The sequence below is a fragment of the Mauremys mutica genome, chromosome 13 (assembly GCF_020497125.1).
Source record: "Mauremys mutica isolate MM-2020 ecotype Southern chromosome 13, ASM2049712v1, whole genome shotgun sequence".
Lineage (NCBI taxonomy): Eukaryota > Metazoa > Chordata > Testudines > Geoemydidae > Mauremys > Mauremys mutica.
Window position 1 is genome coordinate 32,662,606 of NC_059084.1, and position 12,682 is coordinate 32,675,287.

Below are 12,682 nucleotides of genomic sequence, written 5' to 3' on the forward strand. Positions count from 1 at the left end.
GCACGTAGCCAAGCGGGGGAACGGGAGGAGTGAAATAGCGATGAGCTTTTTCGCGTTTGGCTAGCAGGGATCTTCCCAGCTACCAGCCACGCAGTGGGGGGGAGGGAAAAGGGGGGTGATTAGCAGTGATCTTCCATGATACCAGCCATGCGGTGGGGGGAGGGGTAAAGCACTGTATATATGAAGGCTGCAGAAGCCGAAAGACAATGGCTTATCATGGCCGCATGCAAGCTGAATTCTGATGCCCGGACCTGGGTCTGTGAGATCTGTAACACCAGAGCCACAGGCACTCAATATTAAGATGCAAAATGCGACCTTGTAGTGAAATCACATGTGCTATGTAAGGTGAATAGTGTTGTTCACTGTGAAAGAGTATAACCATTGTTCTGTAAAATGTATCTTTTTAAATACTTCTCTCCCTTTTTTCCCTCCCTCATGCAGCTGCAAATTTTTCAATCCTCCCTACTCCATCCCAAAGGCTAGCTCAGATAAGGCGGAGGAAAAAGAAGACGCGAGATGAAATGTTCTCGGATATCATGGAAGTAACCCGCAAGGAAAGAGCTCATCTGAATGAGTGGAAGGAGGTGATATCAAATTACAGGAAAGATGCCAGTGAACGTGAGGACAGGAGGGATGCTCGAGATGAGAGGTGGCGGCAGGAAGATCAGAGGTGGCGGCAGGAAGATCAGAGGTGGCGGGATGCAACTCTGGGGCTGCTGCGTGATCAAACTGACATGCTCCGGCATCTGGTGGAGCTTCAGGAATGGCAGCAGGATCACAGAGTGCCGCTGCAGCCCCTGTATAACCACCCTCCCCCCTCACCATGTTCCTTAGCCTCCTCACCCACCAGACAACTAAGAACGCATGGGGGGAAGCTCCGTGCACCCACCCACTCCACCCCCGTGGACAGCCCAACCAAAAGGCTGTCATTACTGTGAAATTTTTTTAGTGGCCTTTTCCTTCCCTCCTATCCTCCTCCCAAACCCCACCCGGGCTACCTTCTCAGTTCTCTCCCTCTTTTTATAATGAATTAATAAAGAATATATGATTTTTAAACGATAGTGACTTTATTTCCTTAAGCAAGCTGTAATCGAAGGGGGAGGGTGGGTTGCTTACAGGAAATGAGTCAATCGTGGGGCGGGGGGGGGGAGATCATCAAGGGGAAACAAACACAGCTGTCACACCCTACCCTGGCCAGTGATGAAGCTCATTTTCAAAGCTTCTCTGATGCGCACCGCTTCCTGGTGTGCTCTTCTAATCGCCCTGGTGTCTGCCTGCACATAATCAGCGGCCAGGTGATTTGCCTCAGCCTCCCACCCTGCCATAAAGGTCTCCCCCTTACTCTCACAGAGATTGTGGAGAACACAGCAAGCAGCAATAACAAAGGGGACATTGGTTTGGCTGAGGTCTGAGCAAGTCAGTAATGTGCGCCAGCGCGCCTTTAAACGGCCAAATGCACATTCTACCACCATTCTGCACTTGCTCAGCCTGTAGTTGAACAGCTCCTGACCACTGTCCAGGCTGCCTGTGTATGGCTTCATGAGCCATGGCATCAAGGGGTAGGCTGGGTCACCCAGGATAACTATGGGCATTTCAACATCCCCAACTGTAATTTTCTGGTCTGGGAAGTAATTCCCTTGCTGCAGCCGTTTAAAAAGAGCAGTGCTTCTGAAGATGCGAGCGTCATGAACCCTTCCCGGCCATCCCACGTGGATGTTGGTGAAACGTCCCTTGTGATCCACCAGTGCTTGCAACACCATTGAAAAGTACCCCTTGCGGTTTACGTACTGGGTGCCCTGGTGCTCCGGTGCCAAGACAGGGATATGGGTTCCATCTATCGCCCCCCCCACAGTTAGGGAATCCCATTGCAGCAAAGCCATCCACTATGGCCTGCACATTTCCCAGAGTCACAACCTTTCGTAGCAGCAGCTTAGTGATTGCTTTGGCTACTTGCATCACAGCAGCCCCCACAGTAGGTTTTCCAACTCCAAATTGATTCCCGACTGACCGGTAGCTGTCTGGCGTTGCAAGCTTCCAGTGGGCTATTGACACTCGCTTCTCCACTGTGAGGGCTGCTCTCATCTTGGTATTATGGCGTTTCAGGGCAGGGGAAAGCAAGTCACAAAGTTCCATGTAAGTGCCCTTAAGCATGCGAAAGTTTCACAGCAACTGCGAATCGTCCCACACCTGCAAAACTATGAGGTCCCACCAGTCTGTGCTTGTTTCCCGGGCCCAAAATCGGCGTTCAATGGCTAGAACCTGCCCCATTACCAGCAGGATCTCCAAAGCGCAGGGGCCCGCGGTTTGAGAGAATTCTGTGTCCATGTCCTCATCACTCTCATCGCTGCGCTGCCGTAGCCGCCTCCTCCTCGCCTGGCTTTGCAGGTCCTGGTTCAGCATAGACTGCACAAGAATGCGCGAGGTGTTTAAAACGTCCACGATTGCGGTATTGAGCTGAGCAGGGTCCATGCTTGCTATGCTATGGCGTCTGCACAGTTCACCCAGGAAAAAAGGCGCGAAACGGTTGTCTCCTTCTTTCACGGAGGGAGGGGTGAGGCTGTACCCAGAACCACCCGCGACAATGATTTTTGCCCCATCAGGCACTGGTACCTCAACCCAGAATTCCAAGGGGTGGGGGAGACTGCAGGAACTATGGGATAGCTACGGGATAGCTACCCACAGTGCAACGCTCCGGAAATCGACGCTAGCCTTGGACCATGGACGCACACAGCCGAATTAATGTGCGTAGTGTGGCCGCGTGCACTCGACTTTATACAATCTGTTTTACAAAACCGGTTTCTGTAAAATCGGAATAATCCTGTAGTGTAGACGTACCCCAAGTCTCTACAATGCCAACTCTGTCACAGCCATGATTATTCACTAGTACTTCTAGTTCTTCCTGTTTATTCCCATACTTCTTAATGCCCTGTGCTGCTATGCTGACAACCTTGAATATGCATAGGCGGCCTGGGCTATATTTCAGCACCCAATGTCAGATGTATTCGCCAGCCACACCACTGAGCAGATGATGTGGCAGCAACAGTAGCAGGTCTTCTTCTATAGCAGTGGATTGTTGTCAGGCATTGTATGCGAATTTTATTGTTCCTTCGTTCTCCCAACCCGCTCCCCTTCTTATATCTTGTGCACCTGTTGTATTATGTCATTTTCTTAGCCTGCAACCTCTATGGAGCAAGGACCACCAGAGTTAGTATTTGCATTATGGTAATACCTCGAGGCTATCACCAAAGACAAGGACCCATTGTGCTAGGCACTGAACAAAAACATAACAGAGATGGCTTCTGCCCCAATGAGGTTACAATCCAAGTACAAGACAAGAGGCCACAGTAGATGTAATGGACAGATGCGGGTAGAAAAGGATACAAAACAATACCGGTCAGCAGGATACGCTGTGTTCATAGCACACCATCGTTAGTTACCACTATTAATATTTAGTATGACAGCATTAAACATTTAGTGAATAGCAAAATTTGCTATACCTCCCATCATCCCCCTCACCCACTCTCACACACCAGAAAGAGAGGGGAAGCATCCGGTCCCCTTTAAAAGTGGGGGCAACACTTCTGTCTCTTTTCTCCTGAGGGAGACAAGGAAGAATCTGCCCCCTATTATTACTTCTCTTCCCATCTCAGCCCCATCCCTTGCAGGGCTGTTTGTTGGACCTTTCCCAGCAGCTCCCTGTCACCCAGTTGGGGAGAGAGACGGGAACATGACACTTAGTGCTCTGCCTCCTGGAGGGATACCTGGCAGCTCTCAAATCACTGGCCTTGGTCTGTGATAACGTCTACTCTATAACATGTAGTGTTCCAACTGAGTAAGCTCATCCCCTGGACTATTTAAAAAAATCATCACATAGAAACATATAAATGTAGGGCTAGAAGGGACCTTAAGAAGTCATCCAATCCAGCCCCCTGCTCTGAGGCAGGACCAAGTAAACCTAGACCATCCCTGACAGGTGTTTGTCGTCCAGCCTGTTCTTAAAAATCTCCAATGATGGCGATTCCACAATCTCCTTTGAAAGCCTACCCCAGAGCTTAACTATCCTAATAGTTAGAAAGTTTTTCCTAATATCTAAGCTAAAATTTCTCTTGCTGCCAATTAAGCCCATTATTTTTAGTCCTACCTTCAGTGGACATGAAGAACAATGGATCACTGTCCTCTTTATAACAGCCCTTAACATATTTGAACATATTATCAGGTCCCTCCTCAGTCTTCTTTTCTCAAGACTAAACATGCCCAATTTTTTTAATCTCTCCTCATAGGACAAGTTTTCTAAACCTTTTATCATTTTTGTTGCTTTCTTCTGGACTCTCTTTGTTTACCTCTTTCCTAAAGTGTGGCACCCAGAACTGGACACAATACTCCAGCGGAGGCCTCACCAGTGCCGAGTAGAGCAAGATAATTACCTGCCACGTCTTACATCATACTCAGAATAGTTATCAGTCTTTGCATCCACCTTATAGCAACTTCATCTACAGCACATTTCCCTAGTTTGCTTATGAGCATGTCATAAATGCCTTACTAAAATCAAAATGTAGCACATCTACTGTTTCTCCTCATCCACTAGGCCAGTAATGCTGTCAAAGTTATCCCTCTCACAAGTTAAAGGTGTCTGTACAGTGATTGCTACAACAAAGCCTCTGATAATAAACAATAGTATCAAACTATTCTAACCTGATCAGTGCTGTGAAGCATTCTCCTTTGCTGTGTTATTGCACCACTGGTTTGTATCAATCCACCACATACTTTATTCAACTGGGGTCGGCCAGTCTCATGCCTCTGCTTAAAGTGACAAAAGAGAAGTGAGAACAGTGTTGAGGAATAAGCACTAAAATTGTGTGACATTCAAACATTAACTAATTTACAGTCAGAGAATTTACAGATGAAAAAGGCCTATTAGGTCAACAGTGCAGGTTTGTTCCCTACTGTGCATTTGGTAATATTTTGAATATCCTGTGGAATGGGCTGGCAGTCCCATGCATCTTAACATCACACAATTTGTCCTGAAATTTAACCTAGATTTTCTCTCAGATTTTTGTTCCATTAATCCTAGTTATACCTCCTTGTACAACAGTAAATAATTCCTCTCTCCTTGGCATTAACACCCTTTCAATGCCAAAGACGTTTTACATGGTTTGGTGATTTGATACTATAGTTATCGGAGTCCTATAAAAATGATACACCAGGTTACACAATCAGGTCACCCCCACTCCTAAACCAGTTACTGCTTAGCCAAGCTCCACATATTTAGTTCTTATGTGAAACACAATTAGTAAACAAACATGGGTTGCGGTGTTTTCATGGCCTGCATGACACATTTATATCTCCACCATCTAATCTAGCTGAAGTGGTTCAGCCTTTTATCCAGTGTCTAATAGACATGGGCTTGAACAGAAGTAATGACTGTGGGCTGGGGGAAACAGTCAGAAGAACTCTCTGAGATTATTTCAGCTCCCTTAATTAAGAATCATAGATTAGGGTTGGAAGAGACCTCAGGTCGTCATCTAGTCCAGCCCCCTGCTCAAAGCAGGACTAACCCCAACTAAATCATCCCAGCCAGGCCTTTCATTTCAGTTTTACAAGACCCCTTCTTCTAGAGGCTCAGGTAGCAGCACTGACAAGGACTATCCCCCGCCACTCATGTGCTAGAAGACTGTGACCTTTTATTTCATATGTGAGGACCTACGCAAATCCCCAATTCTTACACGCTTTAGAATAACGAAATATCCTACCTGAAGAGTGCCATAGAGCATTCTGTCCCACTGTGCTTGGGGCAAGGTTGATTGTATTAATCCACTGCATACTGTAATCCATTGAGGCATTCCAGTCTGGCACTTCTAGAATAGAGAGATCAGCAAGCACACAGTAACCAGCAGTGAAGGGAACATCCCAGGATTCATATATTCTACTGGAAACCAGCAAAAAGAGAAGACTGCAGGAATTTCCAGCTACATAATAACTATTAGTTGTGGGCATTCAAGAAAATCAAAACAATGCAAAGGCAGCTATTCCTACCAACTTGATGGTCATCCATAACAAATTCACACAGGAATACCCTATGCTGTTTTGCCCGTAATGCCAACTGGTAAGATGGTTACAGAAATATACTGATTCTAGTATGTACATTCTGATTCACCAACAAATGTCACGTGAGGTCTCAAAATGAAAGCTGGTGTCAAACTGGTCATTAATATTGTTGGTTAATGTATGTGTATGGAATAGGGTGACCAGATGAGAGATGTGAAATACTGGGACGCGGGCAGGGGGTGCCGGCGGAGCAAAAAAAAAAACCCAAGAGCCGGCGGCGGACGAAAAAACAAAAACAAAAGCAAAAAGAGCCGCCAGAGCATAGGAAAAATTGGTGGGGGCTGAGCACTCACTGGCAGTTCCACGCCCTGCCCCCCTGCACCAGCTCGCCTCCGCTGCGCCTCCACCTCCCCTGAGCTGGCTGCCACATCCTGCTTCTCCCCCCTCCCTTCAGCACTTGTGCTGCCATACAGCTGATTAGAGCAAGCCTGGGAGGGAGGGGTGAGGAGGAGGAATGCAGCATGCTTGGGGAAGAGGCGGGGCCAGAGCAGGGATTTGGGGAGGGATCCAATGGGGGAGGAAGGGGGCAGAGTCGGGGCGGGACCGGGGCAGGGGCACAAGCCCCCTCTGCCTGTGCGCCGGACGGCAAAATATCAGGACAATTCGTGTCCCAACCGAACGTCAGTACGTGGGACAAACAAGTAACTATCGGGACAATCCCGAGAAAATCGGGACATCTGGTCACCCTACTATGGAAGTTTTGTATATACACTGAAAATGTTTGTAAAGTCTAAGTCAAGGTGTTGGTCACTAGCAGAGGTGAAAAACAGGTTTTCCCCCAGAGAGGAGGTAAGAAATGTCCCTCTCTCTCTGGGGATGTATATACTCGATCATAAGACGGTTCATTTATAAGCCGACCCCCCCCCCAAATCGATAAGTAAAAATGGAAAATTTTTATAACCTGTTCATAAGCCGACCCTATAATTCAGGGGTCAGCAAACTCTGGCTCCCGGGCCATCAGGATAAGCCGCTGTGGGCCGAGATGGTTTGTTTACCTCGAGTGTCCGCAGCCATGGAGGTAAACCTAAGTAAACAAAGTCTCCTGGCGCACCAGCTGCTTACCCTGATGGGCTGGGACAGCAACTGGTGGGGAATTTTTTTTTTGGGGGGGGGGGGAGAGAGAGGAGAAGCTGAGAGTCAGGGGAGTAACCCCTGTGACCACCCCCCACATGACCCCACCCCTAGCTCAGGACCCCCACACTCTCCCCATCCCATCCCTTCCCACCTTATCTGGAGAAGGCCAGGGAAGGATGTCTCTGGCCTGGCTGGAGCTGCTCCAGCAGGCTGGGCAGTGCAGCCGCAGCATGCTCCGGCGGGCCAGATCGGGCGGCACGGCTGCAGCGTGCGGAGCTGCAGCTGCTTCGGAGGCTGGTGGGAGAGCAGCGTGGCCAGAAGCGGAGAGACTCTGGCCCCAGCTCTTCCCTTCTGGCTCTGCTGCCTCTCTTTGCTCCCTCTGTTGTGGGGAGGGGCTGTGTCCCACCTCTCTCTCTCTATATACCTGTTCATAAGCCAACCCCCTTCTCTGGTGCTTCCCATTTCTACTAAAAAAATCTGGCTTATGAACAAGTATATACGGAAATTCTTCCACTCTACTCCACGATGATTAGGCCTCAACTGGAGTATTATGTCCAGTTCTGGGTGCCACATTTCACGAAAGATGTGGACAAACTGGAGAAAGTCCAGAGAAAAGCAACAAAAAATCATTAAAGGTCTAGAAAACATGACCTATGAGGGATGATTTAGTTCAGTCTGGAGAAGAGAAAACTGAGAGGGGACATGATAAGAGTTTTCAAGTACATAAAAGGTTGTTACAAAGAGGAGGGAGAAGAATTGCTCTTCTTAACTTCTGAAGATAGTACAATGGGCTGAAGTTGCAGCAAGGGAGGTTTAGGTTGGACATTAAGAAAAACTTCCTAACTGTCAGGGTAGTTAAGCACTAGAATAAACTGCCTAGGGTAGTTGTGGAATCTCCATCATTGGAGATTTTTAAGAGCAGGTTGGACAAACACCTGTCAGGGATGGTCTAGATAATACTTAGTCCTGCCATGAATGCAGGGGACTGGACTAAGTGACCTCTCGAGGTCCCTTCCAGTCCTATTATTCTATGTTGTCTAACATCCTCCTTAGTTACTAATGGATTGGAAAGTAGTTAATCATCCTCTCAATATCAGAGTACATCATCCTGCTTCTTACCAAATACAGAACAGAAATATCTGTTGATCACTCATGCCTTTTCTACATCATTAACAATTTTACCATCTCCAGCTAGAAATGGGCCTATACCAGTGCTTTTGAGTTTCCTTTGATCCTAACATATTTTAAAAGGTTAAAGGGTAACTTGATTACAGTCTATAAGTATCTACATAGGGAACAAACATTTAATAATGGGCTCTTTAATCTAGCAGAGAAAGGTCAGACAGGATCCAATGGATATAAATTTAAGCTAGACAAATTCAGATTGGAAATAAGGTGTGAATTTTTAATAGGGACAGTAATTAACCATTGGAACAATTTACCAAGGGTTGCAATGGATTTGCCATCAATGACAATCTTTAATTCAAGATTGCATGCTTTTCTAAAAGATCTGCTCTAGGAATTATTTTAGGGAAGTTCTGTGTGTTATACAGAAGGTCAGAGTAGATGATCACAATGCTCCCTTCTGGCTTTGAAATCTATATTCATCTTTGCCTATCATGAGGATAAAATAGTTATTTTCTGTTGGGGTGCGATACCTTTTGCATTAAAAAATTACCCTCTATAAGTTTTTAGAATCCCTAATCATGATTTACAACCGGCTGCATGAAACCTCCAGTATTTGTCTCCCAAACTGAAGTCCTTCATAACACAATTTTTCTTTCCATCATGTCCCTGTTTGATTTGGTGGTCTGTAACAGACTCCTCACCAGCACTCCTTCCTGTACTTTGTTAGTTAGTACATGAATGCATATGGATCAAAGATCCTGTGGTTCTGAGTTATCTATAACTGTAAAACAAATAATGATGTCTTTAATGTAGAGTGCCAACTCTACTTCTTTCACCTGCTCTGACCTTGCTAGGCAGGATATAACAAGTGACTTAACTTTCCAACCATGCAAATTTCAGTAATGCCTATCAAATTTCTTCTAATCAATGAGAAATTTCCAATTCCCCATGTTTGTTACTCAGACTCCCAGCAAAAGTATATAAGCCATTGAAAAAAATCTTTTCACATTGATCCAATTTGTTTCTTACATTACAAATTCCAGTTTATACAACACTTACCTCCTTACCACCCTCCCCTTGCATTGCTAGTTTAGCAGTCTCCTGGGCTGATCCAGCTAGTCTCCAACTGAGAACATTACCACTCCCCTCATCCCAGTGAGATGCAGGCTATCCCACTCATACAACTACCTCTCCCACTGAAACGTATCCCAAAGCTCCAACATAACCAAAGCCTTAAGCTTCATACCAGACATGCAGCCAACATTTCACCTCCAGAATTTTCTGACTTCTACTACTTTGTGCTTGTGCACCATTGTGCTAAGTACTGTGCAATTCTTATTTGGTCCCTAGATGCTACCACAATAAATATGATTAATAATAAGAGCAGAGACTCAAGCATGCACTTTCACTGCTACCGGAAGGACATGCGAGTTAAGATGGAAGAGATGTGCTTTCTCTATATACTAAAGTGTTAGAAGATCAAATTTTTGTCTCTGATGCTAACTGGACAAACTGCAACAATGACTAGCAAATATTGAATGAATAAAAAGTTTAACATTCAGGAAGTTAGCTCAGCAGGTCACAGAGAACTGCAAACAGTAATTCTTGACGTAAGTGTCTTGACATACAGGTTCCAACAAGTGAAAAGATCATGAAATAAAAATCAGAAACTTCTACAAAGAATGGGGAAAGAAGGATTCAAAGCCTCTGATGTGGACCATGTTTGATGCTCCTATTCATGAATAAAGATCAAGAAAGAAACACATGTAAAGTGTAAGCTGATCAGTATTTGAGAGGGGTGGAGAAAAAGAGGTGTTTGAATGGCTGTTGAAAAACCACCATATGGAACAAAGGAATCCAAACTAAATATTTCTAATTCAGAATCTTTTCGAAAGACAAATCATTGTACTACTGGAGAGGATGGAAGTGCTGGGCTGGCTATTCCAGACACTGCAACCTTGTGCTCCCAGCCCAGCTTCCCTCACCAGGGCCGGCTCCAGGCACCAGCCCAGCAAGCAGTTGCTTGGGGCGGCCAACGGTGAGGGTCCGGGTCTTCCGCGGCAATACAGCAGCAGATCCCTCGGTCCCTCTCGGAGCGAAGGACCGGTCGCCGAACTGCTGCCGAAGACTGAAGCGGCGGCGGTAGAGCTGCAGATCGCGATCGCTGGGGTTGTTTTGGTTTTTTTTGCTGCTTGAGGTGGTAAAAACCCTGGAGCCGGCCCTGCCCCTCCCGTACCACACACATCACTGCCGACAACGGGACACAGCGCGGGGCCAAGGCTCCGGAGCCACCTTCTGTTAAACGCCGCTGGGAAGTTACCAGACATGCCCCGGCAAACCCGCCCCCCAGGGTAACGGAGCCGGGGGCCACCACTCCAAGGGCCCTGTCACCCGCGGAGACCGCAGCCCCCCGGTGCATTTGTCGGCGGCTCCTGAGCCAGACCGTCCGCGCTGCAGGGAGGCTCCGACTCCGGCCGGACACAGCCGCTGGGGCCGTGGCTCGGGCTCCAACTCTGACCCATCCCGTCACCTACCACAGCTCTCACCAACGCCGCCATGACACTCAGAAGCACTTCCGGAACATGGTAACTACTTCCGCTTCTCACAGGCTAGCGGGGAGGGGGCTGAAATCAAAACTGCGCGTGCGCATACACCTCCCTACTCGGCCTCCGTAGTTCGCACGCGCTGCAGGGAGTAAGACCCGTTCTGCGCGTGGTCACTATACGTCACACGTCGGGGCGGAAGGGTGTCAGTCCCCTACTCTGCCCAGCCGCCCCGCGTCCTGGCCCGCTACTGCGCTCCGAGGGCGCTGCTCTGGGAACAGCCCATCCCCCTCCCTTCGCCGGCTGAGCAGCTGTGAGCCGCGTGGCGGGGGGGCTCATTGGGAAAGCCCAGCCCCGGGGAAGCACGTGCTTGTGGGAGAGCAGAAAAACGGGGGGTGGGGGGAGGTGGCTGCCTCCTGGCTGGAGCCTGGGAACAGGAGGCGACGTGACAGGTCCCCCGTAAGGGTGATGGCGGGGGAGGGGTTGGTTAGGCAGAGCTTCAGCTTGAAGCAATAAGGGAATGGGGGCGGGGGGCTGCTTGGAACCATGGGCCCGGCAGGGTGACCTTAGTGCCTGACTTTAGAGTCAAGTATCAGAGGGGTAGCCATGTTAGTCTGGATCTGTAAAAGCAGCAGAGTGTCTTGTGGCACCTTATAGACTAACAGACATATTGGAGCATGAGCTTTCGGGGGTGAATCCACACTTCGTCGGATGCATGTAGTGGAAATTTCCAGAGGCAGGTATAAATACACAAGGATCAGGCTAGAGATAATGAGGTTAGTTCAATCAGGGAGGATGAGGCCCTCTTCTAGCAGTTGAGGTGTGAACACCAAGAGAGGAGAAACTGCTTTTGTAGTTGGCTAGCCATTCACAGTCTTTGTTTAGTCCTGAGCTGATGGTGTCAAATTTGCAGATGAACTGAATCTCAGCAGTTTCAGCCCCGAACAAGAACTCTGGGTCTGTGGACAGAAGAAAAGCTAGATCATGGAATTGTTATGGTGGGAGGAAATGGCAACTTTTTTAAATAGCCAGGATGTACAGGTCTAGGATGTGTATGGAGTGAAATTACCAGGGTTACGATCCTGATCAACTGAAAATGTAGTGGTGTTATCTGTGATGGAGAGAGGGGAAAGCACTGGGTTTGGAAGGAAAGACTGAGGGGCATGTTATATTTAGCTAAGAGGAATTATTAGAGAAACAGACTGAGGTGGTATTAGATCAGAGAGGTAGACTGTTAGAAGAGAGAGTACTTAAATCACAGGAGCAGATTAGGATTGCCAAGAGAGAGGGGATATAAAGAGAGAAGCGGAGGGGGCCAAGGAGAGTGGAAGAACACAGGAGGATGATCCACTGAATGAATCAGGAGAAGAGAGTCATGGATGACATAGAGAACGTAGGTGTGATAACTGCTGTCAGAGGCAGAGCAGAAGTCAAGGAAAATGGGTCTGGAGTAGAGGTTCTGAGCTTTGGTTGGTTGGAGGTCAGTAGAGATTCTGAGAGCTGAGTTAGTGAAATGGAGAGGGCAGAAGCCAGACTGTGGAGTTGGAGAAGAGGAACTTTCAACAATGAGTGTAGACAGCAAGACCAATGAATTGAGGCAAGGGGAGAAGGGAAATAGGGTGATAGAGATAGAAGTTGAAACATGTTTTTGGTTGGTTGGTGGGTTTTTTTATACTTGTAAGGGGAAGGAACCTGAGAAGTATGGGAAGTTGAGAAAGATAAGGGAGAAAGTGATAGTGGTGGCAAAGGACAGTCACTGGAGCAAGTGGAATAATTAGAGGTGGAGAGCAGTGACACACTTAAGTGGTGGTGACTGGGTTTAAGAAGGAGCA

At 47.6% G+C, this 12,682-nt stretch overlaps 1 protein-coding gene across 3 annotated transcripts in view; it reads right to left on the reverse strand.

Annotated features, from left to right (window-relative positions):
• Positions 1–10,972, reverse strand: part of LOC123348237 (ubiquinol-cytochrome-c reductase complex assembly factor 1) — a 97,803-nt gene extending 86,831 nt beyond the window's left edge. For 2 of the 3 annotated variants that reach the window (XM_044985724.1, XM_044985722.1), the window contains exons 1-3: positions 10,842–10,972; positions 5,751–5,855; positions 4,693–4,800 (exon numbers count right to left, since the gene is read on the reverse strand). In XM_044985724.1, coding sequence (XP_044841659.1) covers positions 4,693–4,800; positions 5,751–5,855; positions 10,842–10,865 — 237 coding nt within the window. In that variant the 5' untranslated portion in view covers positions 10,866–10,972. The remainder of the gene's footprint in view (positions 1–4,692; positions 4,801–5,750; positions 5,856–10,841) is intronic. The other variant, XM_044985723.1, reaches the window with a different exon arrangement.
• Positions 10,973–12,682: the final 1,710 nt, after the last annotated feature.